Source organism: Halichoerus grypus, chromosome 4 (assembly GCF_964656455.1).
Source record: "Halichoerus grypus chromosome 4, mHalGry1.hap1.1, whole genome shotgun sequence".
Classification (NCBI taxonomy): domain Eukaryota; kingdom Metazoa; phylum Chordata; class Mammalia; order Carnivora; family Phocidae; genus Halichoerus; species Halichoerus grypus.
Window position 1 is genome coordinate 136,795,610 of NC_135715.1, and position 14,514 is coordinate 136,810,123.

At 39.3% G+C, this 14,514-nt stretch overlaps 1 protein-coding gene and 1 pseudogene across 2 annotated transcripts in view; both read left to right on the top strand.

Annotated features, from left to right (window-relative positions):
* SCRN3 (secernin 3) overlaps window positions 1–11,209 on the top strand; it is a 31,661-nt gene extending 20,452 nt beyond the window's left edge. For both annotated transcript variants that reach the window (XM_078071008.1, XM_078071009.1), the window contains 3 exons: window positions 701–863; window positions 1,840–2,020; window positions 9,794–11,209. In XM_078071008.1, coding sequence (XP_077927134.1) covers window positions 701–863; window positions 1,840–2,020; window positions 9,794–9,964 — 515 coding nt within the window. In that variant the 3' untranslated portion in view covers window positions 9,965–11,209. The remainder of the gene's footprint in view (window positions 1–700; window positions 864–1,839; window positions 2,021–9,793) is intronic.
* Window positions 2,032–3,242, top strand: LOC118525220 (small ribosomal subunit protein uS2 pseudogene; annotated as a pseudogene).
* Window positions 11,210–14,514: the final 3,305 nt, after the last annotated feature.

The following is a 14,514-nucleotide window of genomic DNA, read 5'->3' on the forward strand; positions in this document are numbered from 1 at the left end:
AGCGGCTGCCTTCGGTCCAGGTCATGATCCCAGGGTCCTGGGATCGAGTCCCACATCGGGCTCCTTGCTCAGCAGGGAGCCTGCTTCTCCCTCTCTCTCCCTCTGCTTGTTCTCTCTCTGTCAAATAGATAAAAATCTTTAAAAAAAAAATTCTATTAACCAATAATGTGTTTTGTCTCCTTCATTCCCACTCTGGTTACAATTCACACTTTCAGATAAGGGTATTAAAGTCAGGTACAGAAATTATTATAGGAAAAGTAGTATATTATTTTATAAAGAACATCTTGTATAATATTGGAAACCAAGCACAATATTCTCTTAATATTTTGTTCCCAGAATGGATAGACCCAGATAGTAGTTACTGATATTGTCAGTTCACTGCTAACTAAATACATCTTAAAAATTTTTGTTAAGGGCAACAAGACTGAGCATATTTTGCATTTTTTATTCCTTCTTAAGAAGTTACGATTTTACCTGATAAATGGTTTTGAGACTTTGTATTTTATATTTTCATTACAACAGTGGAATGAAACTAATCTAATATTTATGATACAAGGTTTGTTTAGAGTCAATCTCTAATTTATACCTAGACTATTATCTCATGTTATATATTATCAATATAGAGAAAGCAGCTCATATTTACAGTATATCAATCTACAAATTCATATGTATTTGATGATTTTTAAAATGATTTCCCTAGGAAATATAACTTTTGAAACAATGATGGAAATTCTCCGAGATAAACCAAGTGGCATTAATATGGAGGGAGAATTCCTGACCACTGCAAGCATGGTTTCTATTTTACCTCAAGACTCCAGCCTTCCTTGCATTCACTTCTTTACTGGAACTCCTGATCCTGAGAGGTAAAGTCATAGAATATTGTAAACCAGCAAGGGGTCAAGGAGTGGGGTAGTCATTAGTCTGTTGGTGATTTTGCCAGGCTAAATTTTCTTACACAAACATGACAATAATTTTTGGATGCATTTTCTGTTCAGGTTGTAGTCTGCCATTTCCATATGTACATAACTGCCATAACTATTCTCATTTTTACAGGAGAATATGTTAATAGATTCTTGTATGCAGTTATCTCTACTCTCTTTCCCCAAATATATTTAAGATTGTCAAGAAAAGAAAAGTAGATGGTTTTCTTTTGCAGATTCAATATTACAATATTAGATGATTAATAACAGTAAAAAGATTAAATGATGTAGTTGAGCTGGATTTAGATGGTTACTTATCTGCTTGTATCTAGAAAATACATGCATATAAAATTTAAGCTATGAGTAGTTGAAGTTATATCTAAAGTAGGATTTGTACAGACTATCTTTAGTCATTAGTGTCTCTCATAGAACTTAATGTACATTACATTTAGAAATGATCTTATAGTCACTATCTCCTAGTGTTATGGTCTTTCATGTTATTAAAGATATTTTCAAGAAGATGGGATGAGACTCGTGAATACCTTAATACTGCTGCTGATTTTCATGTCAAATCCTAATCCTCAATCTATTAACACTGAGGATTGTTCTTACCCTTCAACTGTGGAGTTTGCAGTAGAAAATGATGAACTATAATTTCAGTTCAACTATAAAACAGTTGGCACTGTTTCTGTGCCAGCCCCTTTGTTAGGTTCATGGGAATACTAAATAAAGTGTGCTCCCCAGCCCCAAAGGAGAGCCCAGTGTACCAGGAAAGACAGACATGGGTATAACTAGTATGACAGGAACAACTAGTATGTAACAAATTAATAGAGACTAGAGGGAATCTTAAAAGATTTAGAATAATGCTGAATATTTTTATATCCCCACAAGCCAATTTAATGAAGACTTTTTCTTCTAGATCCATTTTTAAGCCTTTCATATTTGTACCAAATATTCCACCACTATTGGATACCAGTTCACCAACATTTGAACTTGAAGATCCAGTTAAAAAGAAGCCACGTTTTCAGTTTAAGCCTGACAGAAGACACCCACTCTACCAAAAACATCAACAGGCATTGGAAATAATAGATAAAAAGGAGGTATGATTAAATTATATTCTGTTTTATCATTAAGAATGGTTTTAAGTATGATTCAGTCCACATTTTGAACTTCGGAATTTCAGCTTTCTTTCCTTCCTTCATCAAAAATAGGTTTAAAAATAGTTTAGATGTTTAGATTATAGACCTGTAATTGAAGGTTAAAAATAATCGTTAAGAATGCATTGTGAGCCTTTCCGCGCTACCCAGGAAAGTGTCCATACGGCATGGTTTTGCGTTCCCGTCGTAACTTAAGGAAACTTTCACAATGTCCGGAGCCCTTGATGTCCTGCAAATGAAGGAGGAGGATGTCCTCAAATTCCTTGCAGCAGGAACCCATTTAGGTGGCACCAACCTTGACTTTCAAATGGAACAGTACATCTACAAAAGGAAAAGTGATGGGATCTACATCATAAATCTGAGGAGAACCTGGGAGAAGCTTCTGCTGGCAGCTCGTGCCATTGTTGCCATTGAAAACCCAGCCGATGTCAGTGTCACATCGTCCAGGAACACTGGCCAGCGAGCTGTGCTGAAATTTGCTGCTGCTACGGGAGCCACTCCTATTGCCGGCTCCTTCGCTCCTGGAACCTTCACTAACCAGATCCAGGCAGCCTCTGGGAGCCGAGACTGCTGGTGGTTACTGATCCCGGGGCTGACCACCAGCCTCTTACAGAGGCGTCTTATGTTAACCTGCCTACCATCGCTCTGTCTAACGCTGACTCTCCTCTGCGCTGTGTGGACATTGCCATCCCTTGCAGTGGGTCTGATGTGCTGGCGGCTGGCCAGGGAAGTTCTGCGCATGCGTGGCACCATTTCCCGCAACACCCATGGGAGGTCATACCTGATCGCTACGTCTACAGAGATCTGAAGAGATTGAAGAGGAAGAGCAGGCCGCCGCTGAAAAGGCTGTGACCCAGGAGGAATTTCAGGGTGAATGGACGGCTCCAGCTCCTGAGGTCACTGCTACTCAGCCTGAAGTCGCAGACTGGTCTGAAGGCGTGCAGGTGCCCTCGGTGCCTATGCAGCAGTTCCCTGCTGAAGACTGGAGCGCCCAGCCGGCCCCTGAAGACTGGTCTGCAGCTCCCACTGCTCAGGCCACTGAATGGGTAGGAACAACCACTGAGTGGTCTTAAGCTGCTCTTCCACAAAGGCAAACAAAATGGGAATAGAGATGGGAAAGGTTGACGGAAAATAAACAGTTTGTAAAATTAAAAAAAAAAAAAAATGCATTGTGAATCTTTTAGGGAAATTTAATATATTAAATGTAATAACAGTACCTAACATTTACTGAGCACTTACTATCCAACAGCATCATGGTACCATTACACAGAATATTTTATTTAATCTTCACATTCTTTATGAGTAGCTACTATTATTATGTTCATTTTACTGATAAAGAATCTGAGACTTAGGGAGTTTAAGCAGCTTACTTCGTTTATATCTCACACCAAAAATGACAAAGCTACTGGAGGGCAGTTAACATAGTCTCTTACATAACGTTCTGAATCATATAGCCTTAGATTAATTTTAATGGAAAGTGCTTAACACCCCTTAGACTTAAAATAATAATAATGAGTTGGAGTTTTAAAAAAATGATAAATGCTTGTGACTTTTAAATGTAAGCATTATAGAAGATTAACATATCATCCAAAATCTCATCTCTAGAAATAAGCAGATATATTTTGGGGGACACAGATAAGATACACACATAGATTGACAATTTTATAATATCCATACTTCTTCAGCCTTCTTGCCCTCTTCCCTCTCTGCCCCAGAGATAAAAAATAGACTAGAAGGAAATGGAAGGGCTACCTAAAGGTTTTTTACAGAACCATCAACTCACTTCCTTCAATGAAGGAAAAGATTCGCCATCTTATACCTTTTCTCACCTGTTTATACTCTATTGCCTATAATTCCTTTTCTTCATCAAGGTATATACATTTACATTCTTTCTACATAAAGTGAATTAAATTAATTGTCCTCCAGGTAATTGTTTATTGACTTTTGTCTGTAGTATGTTTGCATGGTTGCCATTCCCCTGCCTGCTTTGCTTACGCTTAAAGCAGATAGTTCTGTCCAGACCTGCTATTTGCTGTGAATTCTTGACACTATTCTTGCTTTATTTTTTTATATTATATTTATTTATTTTATTTTATTAAAACTTTGAGTGTAGGGGCACCTGGGTGGCACAGTCAGTTCAGCGTCTGACTCTTGGTTTCAACTCAGGTTGTGATCTCAGGGTCATGAGATTGAGCCTGACATGAAGCCCAGCATCGGTCACGTGTGGGCCCCATGCTCAGCGAGGAGTCTGCTTAAGACTCTCTCTTCCTCTCCCTCTGCCCCTCCCCTCCTTCAAATAAATCTTTAAAAAAGAAAAAAAAAAACAAACTTCGAGTGTAAACACTTTTTGTAGCCTGGTGGCATGGAGTGAGAGGCAAGCAATTTGTCCCAGGAGCCCATTAAGTGTGCTGATGAAAGCCCAATCCACTGGCCATGGTGTCATACACTGCATGAGCTTGGCTTACCCTCCAGACTCAGCACAGCTCTGTGAAGAGTGATGAGCCCTTTGGTTCCTCTTGCCTTGATGCTCAAGTTCCTCAGTGATATGTTTCAAGACTGCTCTGGGGGGATTTTCCCTCATTCCTCCCTGAGCAGCCTCCACACTGCACTAATTGCTTACTATAGTTCTCAAGAGTTGTCAGCTTCCTTTTCCCCTCAATACTGCTTCTGGAAGGTTGGTTTTGTAGACTTGTTTAATTAAATTGCTGATTGACATTTTTCTAAGTAATACTGAAATAAAAATTTAAAAGCTGTTGTTACTGTTTTAGGCTTTACTTAATAGGCATTAAATGTTGATTGACAACAGAAAGTAGTGGAAAGACAATAGAATTTGAGGGAAGAAGTGTCAAAGAGCTGGGTTCTAGTCTACTTTTTTTTTAAATTTAAGTATAGTTGACACACGATGTTAACATTAGTTTCAGGTGTACAATATAGTGATTGGACAACTCTATACATTATATACACCCCAAGTGTAGCTGCCATCTGTCACCATATGCTATTACAATACCATTAACTATATTCCTTATGTGCCTTTTATCCCCCGTGACTTATTCATTCCATAACTGGACATCTGTATCCCCCTCTCCTCTTCACCCATTTTGCTCACCCCCTCATGCCCCTCTCCTCTGGCAACAATCAATCTGTTTGCTATGTATTTATGGGTCTATTTTTGCTGTTTGTTTTGTTTTTTAGATTCCACATCCAAGTGAAATCATATGGTATTTGTCTTTCTCTGGTTCTAATCTACTTTTATGTCTTAGAGCCAATGCTACTTTTAATTTACATTTTTTTTAAGATTTTATTTATTTGAGAGAGCACGCGCACAAGCATGAGCGGTGGGGAGGGGCAGAGGGAGAGGGAGAGGGAGAAGCAGGCTCCCCGCTGAGCAGGGAGCCCAATCCATCCCAGGACCCTGAGATCATGACTTGAGCCAAAGGCAGCCGCTTTTTTTTTTTTTTTTTAAAGATTTTATTTATTTATTTGACAGAGAGAGACACAGTGAGAGAGGGAACACAAGCAAGGGGGAGTGGGAGAGGGAGAAGCAGGCTTCCCGCGGAGCCCGGAGCCTGATGTGGGGCTTGATCCCAGGACCCTGGATAATGACCTGAGCCAAAGGCAGATGGTTAACAACTGAGCCACCCAGGTGCCCCCGAAGGCAGCTGCTTAACTGCTTAACCAGCTGAGCCACCCAGGCGCCCCTTGTTTTACATTTCTTGATTACTAATGAGGTTAAAATCTTCTCATATGTTTATTGGCCATTAGTATTTCCTCTTAAATGACTTGCCTCTTCTTTTCCTTAGCCTATTTTTAAATTGTTTCTTGGTTGTTTTTGTCTTTTGCCTCAAAGAGGCAAAAATATGTGAATTTTGAGTCTGTTATATTGCAGATTTTTCATCAGTTTATTGTTTAACTTTTTTGTCTGACAAAAAAGTTTTAAGTTTAGTCAATTACATTTGTTAGTCTTTTCCTTTAAGGCATCTTGATTTTATGCTTGAAAAGGCCAGCCTCACCTCAAAATAAATATAACTTCTGTATTTTTTTTCCAGTATGTATATGTGTGTTTGAAAAAAATATTTAGTTCTTTAATTTGTCTGAAATTTATTTTTGTGTATGCTAGGAAATAGGGATTCTGTTTTCCAAGAGCTGACTAATTATTCCAATACCATTTGTAGACAAAATACATTTTTCCCACTGATATGTAATGTAGCATTTCTTCAGAAAAAGTCGATACAATTTGATTTTAAAGTCCACATTAAGGTTAAGAATCTTTGTTTTTTGGAGTTCTGTGCCATAATGGTTCAAATTTTTTAAATTATGCTCATTTTCTTTATTTTTTTTAAATTTTATTATGTTATGTTAATCACCATACATTACATCATTAGTTTTTGCTGTAGTGTTCCATGATTCATTGTTTGCATATAACACCCAGTGCTCCATTCAGTACGTGCCCTCTTTAATACCCATCACCAGGCTAACCCATCTCCCCACCCCCTTCCCCTCTAGAACCCTCAGTTTGTTTCTCAGAGTCCATAGTCTCTCATGGTTCGTCTCCCCCTCCGATTTCCCCCCCTTCATTTTTCCCTTCCTGCTATCTTCTTCTTCTTCTTTTTTTTTTTTTAACATATAATGTATTATTTGTTTCAGAGGTACAGGTCTGTGATTCATCAGTCTTACACAATTCACAGCGCTCACCATAGCACACACCCTCCCCAATATCTATCACCCAGCCACCCCATCCCTCCCACCCCCCCACCACTCCAGCAACCCTCAGTTTGTTTCCTGAGATTAAGAATTCCTCATATCAGTGAGGTCATATGATACATGTCTTTCTCTGATTGACTTATTTCGCTCAGCATAACACCCTCCAGTTCCATCCACGTCGTTGCAAATGGCAAGATTTCATTCCTTTTGATGGCTGCATAATATTCCATTGTATATATATACCACATTTTCTTTATCCATTCATCTGTTGATGGACATCTTGGCTCTTTCCATAGTTTGGCTATTGTGGACATTGCTGCTATAAACATCGGGGTGCACGTACCCCTTTGGATCCCTACATTTGTATCTTTGCAAACACAAAACTAGCCCCACAAGAAATATTGGAAGGGGTCCTCTAAGCAAAGAGAGAGCCTAAAAGTAACATAGACCAGAAAGGAACACAGACAATATACAGTAACAGTAACCTTACAGGCAATACAATGGCACTAAATTCATATCTTTCAGTAGTTACCCTGAATGTAAATGGGCTAAATGCCCCAATCAAAAGACACAGGGTATCAGATTGGATAAAAAAACAAGACCCATCGATATGCTGTCTGCAAGAGACTCATTTTATACCCAAAGACACCCCCAGATTGAAAGTGAGGAGGTGGAAAACCATTTACCATGCTAATGGACACCAAAAGAAAGCTGGGGTGGCAGTCCTTATATCAGACAAATAAGATTTTAAACCAAAGACTATAATAAGAGATGAGGAAGGACACTATATGATATTTAAAGGGTCTATCCAATAAGAAGATCTAACAATTGTAAATATCTATGCCCCTAACATGGGAGCAGCCAAGTATATAAGCCAATTAATAACAAAAGCAAAGAAACACATCAACAACAATACAATAATAGTGGGGGACTTTAACACCCCCCTCACTGAAATGGACAGATCATCTAAGCAAAAGATCAACAAGGAAATAAAGGCTTTAAATGACACACTGGACCAAATGGACTTCACAGATATATTCAGAACTTTCCATCCCAAAGCAACAGAATACACATTCTTCTCTAGTGCCCATGGAACATTCTCCAGAATAGATCACATCCTAGGTCACAAATCAGGTCTCAACTGGTACCAAAAGATTGGGATCATTCCCTGCATATTTTCAGACCACAATGCTTTGAAACTAGAACTCAATCACAAGAGGAAAGTCGGAAAGAACTCAAATACATGGAGGCTAAAGAGCATCCTTCTAAAGAATGAATGGGTCAACAAGGAAATTAAAGAAGAATTAAAAAAATTCATGGAAACAAATGAAAATGAAAACACAACTGTTGAAAATCTTTGGGATGCAGCAAAGGCAGTCCTAAGAGGAAAGTATATAGCAATACAAGCCTTTCTCAAGAAACAAGAAAGGTCTCAAATACACAACCTAACCCTACACCTAAAGGAGCTGGAGGAAAAACAGCAAATAAAGCCTAAACCCGACAGGAGAAGAGAAATAATAAAGATCAGAGCAGAAATCAATGAAATAGAAACCAAAAGAACAGTAGAACAGATCAAGGAAGCTAGGAGCTGGTTCCTTGAAAGAATTAATAAGATTGATAAACCCCTGGCCAGACTTATCAAAAAGAAAAGAGAATGACCCAAATAAATAAAATCATGAATGAAAGAGGAGAGATCACAACCAACACCAAAGAAACACAAACAATTATAAGAACATATTATGAGCAACTATATGTCAGCAAATTAGATAATCTGGAAGAAATGGATGCATTCCTAGAGATGTATAAACTGCCAAAACTGAACGAGGAAGAAATAGAAAACCTGAACAGACCTATAACCACTAAGGAAATTGAAGCAGTCATCAAAAATCTCCCAACAAACAAAAGCCCAGGGCCAGATGGCTTCCCAGGGGAATTCTACCAAACATTTAAAGAAGAATTAATACCTATTCTTCTGAAATTGTTCCAAAAAATAGAAATGGAAGGAAAACTTCCAAGCTCATTTTCTTTCTTTCTTTTTTTTTTTTAAGATTTTATTTATTTGACAGAGAGAGACACAGCGAGAGAGGGAACACAAGCAGGGGGAAGTGGGAGAGGGAGATGCAGGCTTCCCGTGGAGCAGGGAGCCTGATGTGGGGCTCGATCCCAGGACCCTGGGATCATGACCTGAGCCGAAGGCAGACGCTTAACGACTGAGCCACCCAGGCACCCCCCAAGCTCATTTTCTAATAACTTTCTTCTTACATACTTTTTCTCTCAGTACCTACCCTGTAACTGGTTATGGTAATTCATCAATAACTGAAAAATTGCTTCATTCTGTAAAAGTCATGACCATTTGCCCCCTTCTTGAAACAGAGAGAAATCATAGGGAGGAATCATCGAGAAAATGTCTTTTCTTTTAGTTTCTTTCCCTTGAATACTGCTGTTCTTTTTCCTTTGTTGAATCTGATAATCCTGATTTTAAATATAGAAGATCCAACTTCATAAAAATATCTTAGCCTCGAAGAATAAGGAACATTGATGATATGAAAATTGATTACTTACGACAAAAATGCTGCTTAAAGCTATACTATCAAAATAAGATGTTTAAGTCAACTATTTGTAGTAGCTATATAATAAAGCTTTCAAAATAAAGATTCATTAAAAAAATATCTTAGCCTCAATTTTCAGCAATGTTCCCCATACACAGTATCATAATTTCAATGGTCCTGTTATTTGTCTTTTAGGTTTCTTGCTTATAGACTAATCCTACGCAGTTACTCTTATCTTTTCTACTAAAAATACCTAATAAATTGGGGTTAATCGTTAATTCAATCTAGAACAATGATTTTTCCTGAAGAATTTCATTCCTTCTATATCTAAAGAATAAGAGGAGGGGAACCAAACTATAAGTGGAAACCAGAATGAATAAATCTTGTCCGTAGAGGTGAGTTGGAATTTGGTTAGACTTGTACGTGTGTCTGTGTGTTTATTTATTTTTATTTTTTAATTGTTCAGGAAAAAGCCAAAACCCTGTTGGACAACATGAAGAAACTGGAGAAAGAACTATTCAAAGAGATGGAATCAATTCTTCAAAACAAGCATCTTGATGTGGATAAAGTTGTTAATCTCTTTCCTCAGTGTGCAAAAGATGAAATTAGAATTTATAAGTCAAACATTAGTCCTTAGTGGTCATATAAATGGTCAGCAATCTTCTTCAAAGTCAGAATCTATCATCTTGGTAAATGATATAACCTCATTTGAGCAGATCTGATTATTCTTTAATAGCATTTACGTTAATGGCCTATTAGAACTACAGATAGCCTTGCTGAGATATTGAGAAAGAAAATAACATTGGAATTAGGCACGTATATCAGGGGATAGCCAGGAGGTATTTCAGGTATTTACTTGTGTTTTTTTTTTTTTTTAGCCATAATACCTTTTTAAAAATTATAATAATTTAATAATAATTTAATATTCAATGAAGCATAAAATATTAAAATAATGCATGGATTTATGTTTATTATAGTTATGTATTATCCTCAAATAATTTTCTCATTTACAGCAAGAAAGTAGATTTTTCTTTAGTAATGGAAAATATTGTTTCGACTAATGAGTTTTTTCTCATTAGGTACATGTTAATCATCCCTAACAAAATATTCTAGATTTACACATTATCTTATTACACTTTTATTAAATTCAGACATGCTTTTTTGTCAAGACTTGGCTGACCAGTGAGCTTTTAGCTCTAATTATCAAGCAGTTTTTCAGGTATGCACCTTTATAGGCTTTTAATATTTTTAGAAGAGCTTGTCTGGGGATTAGGAAATGGGATAAGGGAACTAAGACCTTAGGAGATACTGTTTCTGTGTCTCGAATCTTTCTCAAATTTTATTTCTGTTCACTCAGTAAAAATAGTAACAGGAGTGAGATAGTGGCAATGAAATAGGATTGCTAGTGTATTATGAACATTAGAGTGTCTAATGTATTATGAACATTATAAATGAGTAATATCTACCCAAAGTTTATAAAACTTTGTTAAAGTTACATAGAGATTACCAAGACTCAAAGTCGCAAATAATAAACAAAAGAAAAATCCAACTCAAAATAACACTATTTATTGGTTTCTAGAAATATGTATTTTAGATATTTGATTATATTATCATATTTATTGGTTGCTATCACTGTAATTAGGATTATTACTAAAGTAGTGGATCATTATATTTAAAGAGTGCTCAAGAAAAATTTTTTTAGGGGTGCCTGGGTGGCTCAGTTGTTAAGCATCTGCCTTCTGCTCAGGTCATGACCGCAGAGCCCAGCATCGGGCTCCCTGCTGGTGGGAAGCCTGCTTCTCCCTCTCCCACTCCCCCGCTTGTGTTCCCTCTCTGGCTGTGTCTCTCTCTGTCAAATAAATAATAAAATCTTTTATTTATTTTTTTTTTTATTTTATCATGTTATGTTGATCACCATACATTACATCATTAGTTTTTGATGTAGTGTTCCATGATTCATTGTTTGTGCACAACACCCAGTGCTCCATGCAGAACGTGCCCTCTTTAATACCCATCACCAGGCTAACCCATCCCCCCACCCGGCTCCCCTCTAGAACCCTCAGTTTGTTTCTGAGAGTCCATAGTCTCTCATGGTTCGTCTCCCCCTCCGATTCCCCCCCCTTCATTTTTCCCTTCTATTATCTTCTTTTTTTTTTTAACATATAATGTATTATTTGTTTCAGAGGTACAGGTCTGTAATTCATCAGTCTTAAACAATTCACAGTGCTCATCATAGCACATACCCTCCCCAGTGTCCATCACCTAGCCACCCCATCCCTCCCACCCCCCCCACTCCAGCAACCCTTGGTTTGTTTCCTGAGATTAAGAATTCCTCATATCAGGAGAAGGAAAGATGGTGGAGGAGTAGGGGACCCTATTTCAACTGGTCCCCGGAATTGAGCTGGATATCTACCAGACCACTCTGAGCACCCACGAAACCAGCCTGAGATGTAAGAAGATCTGGATCTCTACAAACAGAATATCGCAGGCGGTTGATTTTGAGGTACGAAGCGGGGAGCCCTGATTCCGCGGGCAGATATCGGAGGATAAACGGCAGCGGGAGGGAGCCTGGCCATGGGGATCCTACACCGCCGGTGAGCGACAGCCTCACGCGCTGTGGAGGGGCACAGACTCGCAGACCGGTAGTGGCGGGGAAAGGACTCTAGGGCAGCCCTCGGGGCAGGAACCCGGAGCGGCGGGGTAGTGCCTGTGAACTGCAGCCCCGGGGACGGAAACCCGGAGGGCAGGGTCGCGCGTGCTCGAACTGGGAGCGGCTGGTGGTTTTAGAAGCACAAAGGGCAGAGACATGCCCTGACCTGGAGGCAGGACTGGGAGCGCTGCGGAGGGGCGCACAACCCAGGACGCTGCAGTTTATAGCAGCACGGACAGAAACGGAGACGGTGTGGCCTGGAGAGCTCACTGAAGAACAGACTGCGGTCTCTGCTCTGAGGCAGAGGGTTGGACACAGTCTCTTCTGCTCTGACTCACGGATGAGATGCGGAAAGCCGCCAGAGAACAAAAGCCCCAAAAACTGATTGCCGCTGAGCCCATCCCCCGCCACAGGGGGGCAGGGCAACTCTGCCCAAACAGGGTTGCCTGAGTAACAGTGTGGCAGGCTCCTCCCCCAGAAGACAGGCTGGGAAAACAATAGGCCAGCAACCCTAAGGTCCCAAGAAAACAGGTGCATCTTGCTTGGGTTCTGGTCAATAATTTGGACTCTATAAATTCCCTCAAACACCCATCAACAGAATGACTAGGAGGAGGAGCCCCCAAAATAGAAAAGACTCAGAGATCATGACTTATGCTGCAGATTTACAAATGGATGCAGATATAACCAAGATGTTGGAGATGGAATTCAGGCTAGCAATTGTGAAGACAATGGCTAGAATGGAGAAATCAATTAATGGCAACATAGAGTCTCTAAGGACAGAAATGAAAGCTGAATTGGCAGAACTTAAAAATGCTATCAGTGAGATCCAATCCAATCTAGATAATCTAACAGCTAGGGTAACTGAGGCAGAAGAATGAATAAGCGACCTGGAAGACAATATAATAGATAAAAAGAGAAAAGAGGAGGCCAGGGAAAAACAACTCAGAATCCATGAAAATAGAATCAGAGAATAAGTGACACCATGAAGCGTTCCAATGTCAGAATGATTGGAATCCCGGAGGGAGTGGAGAGAGAGAGAGGGCTAGAAGATGTATTTGAGCAAATCGTAGCTGAGAACTTCCCTAATCTGGGGAATGAAACAAACATTCGCGTCCTAGAGGCAGAGAGGACCCCTCCCAAGATCAAGGAAAACAGGCCAACACCCCGGCATGTAATAGTAAAACTTGCAAATCTTAGAACCAAGGAAACCATCTTAAGGGCAGTTAGGGGGAAGAGATTCCTTACGTACAGAGGGAGGAACATCAGAATAAAGTCAGACCTATCCACAGAGACCTGGCAAGCCAGAAAGGCCTGGCAAGACATATCCAGGGTACTAAATGAGAAGAACATGCAGCCAAGAATACTTTATCCGGCAAGGCTTTCATTTAGAATGGATGGAGAGATGCAGAGCTTCCACGACCGGCAGAAACTGAAAGAATATGTGACCACTAAGCCGGCCCTGCAAGAAATATTAAGGGGGGTTCTATAAAAGGAGAAAGACCCCAAGAGTGATATACAACAGAAATTTACAGGGACAATCTATAAAAACAACGTCTTCACAGGCAACATGATGACAATTCATATCTTTCAATAATCACTCTCAACGTGAATGGCCTAAATGCTCCCATAAAACGGCACAGGGTTGCAGATTGGATAAAAAGACAGGACCCATCCATATGCTGTCTACAAGAGACTCATTTTGAACCTAAAGATACATCCAGACTGAAAGTGAAGGGATGGAGATCCATCTTCCATGCCAGCAGACCTCAAAAGAAAGCTGGGGTAGCAATTCTTATATCAGACAAATGAGATTTTAAACTAAAGTCTGTAATTAGAGACACAGAAGGACACTATATCATTCTTAAAGGGTCTATCCAACAAGAAGATCTAACAATTGTAAATATCTATGCCCCCAACATGGGAGCAGCCATCTACATAAGCCAACTGTTAACCAAAATAAAGAGTCATATTGATAACAATACATTAATTGTAGGAGACCTCAATACTCCACTCTCAGAAATGGACAGATCATCTAAGCAGAAAATCAACAAGGAAACAAGAGCTTTGAATGATACATTGGACCAGATGGACCTCATAAATATTTACAGAACATTCCACCCTAAAACAACAGAATACTCATTCTTCTCGAGCACACATGGAACTTTCTCCAGAATAGACCACATACTGGGTGACAAATCAGGTCTCAACCGATACCAAAAGATTGAGATTATTCCCTGCATATTCTCAGACCACAATGCTTTAAAACTGGAACTCAATCACAAGAAAAAATTTGGCAGAAATTCAAACACTTGGAAGCTAAAGACCACTCTGCTCAAGAATGTTTGGGTCAACCAGGAAATCAAAAAAGAACGTAAACACTTCATGGAAATCAATGAGAACGAAAACACATCGGTCCAAAACCTATGGGATACTGCAAAGGCAGTCCTAAGGGGGAAATACATAGCCATCCAAGCCTCACTCAAAAAAATAGAAAAATCCCGAATTTACCAACTAACTCTACACCTTAAAGAACTAGA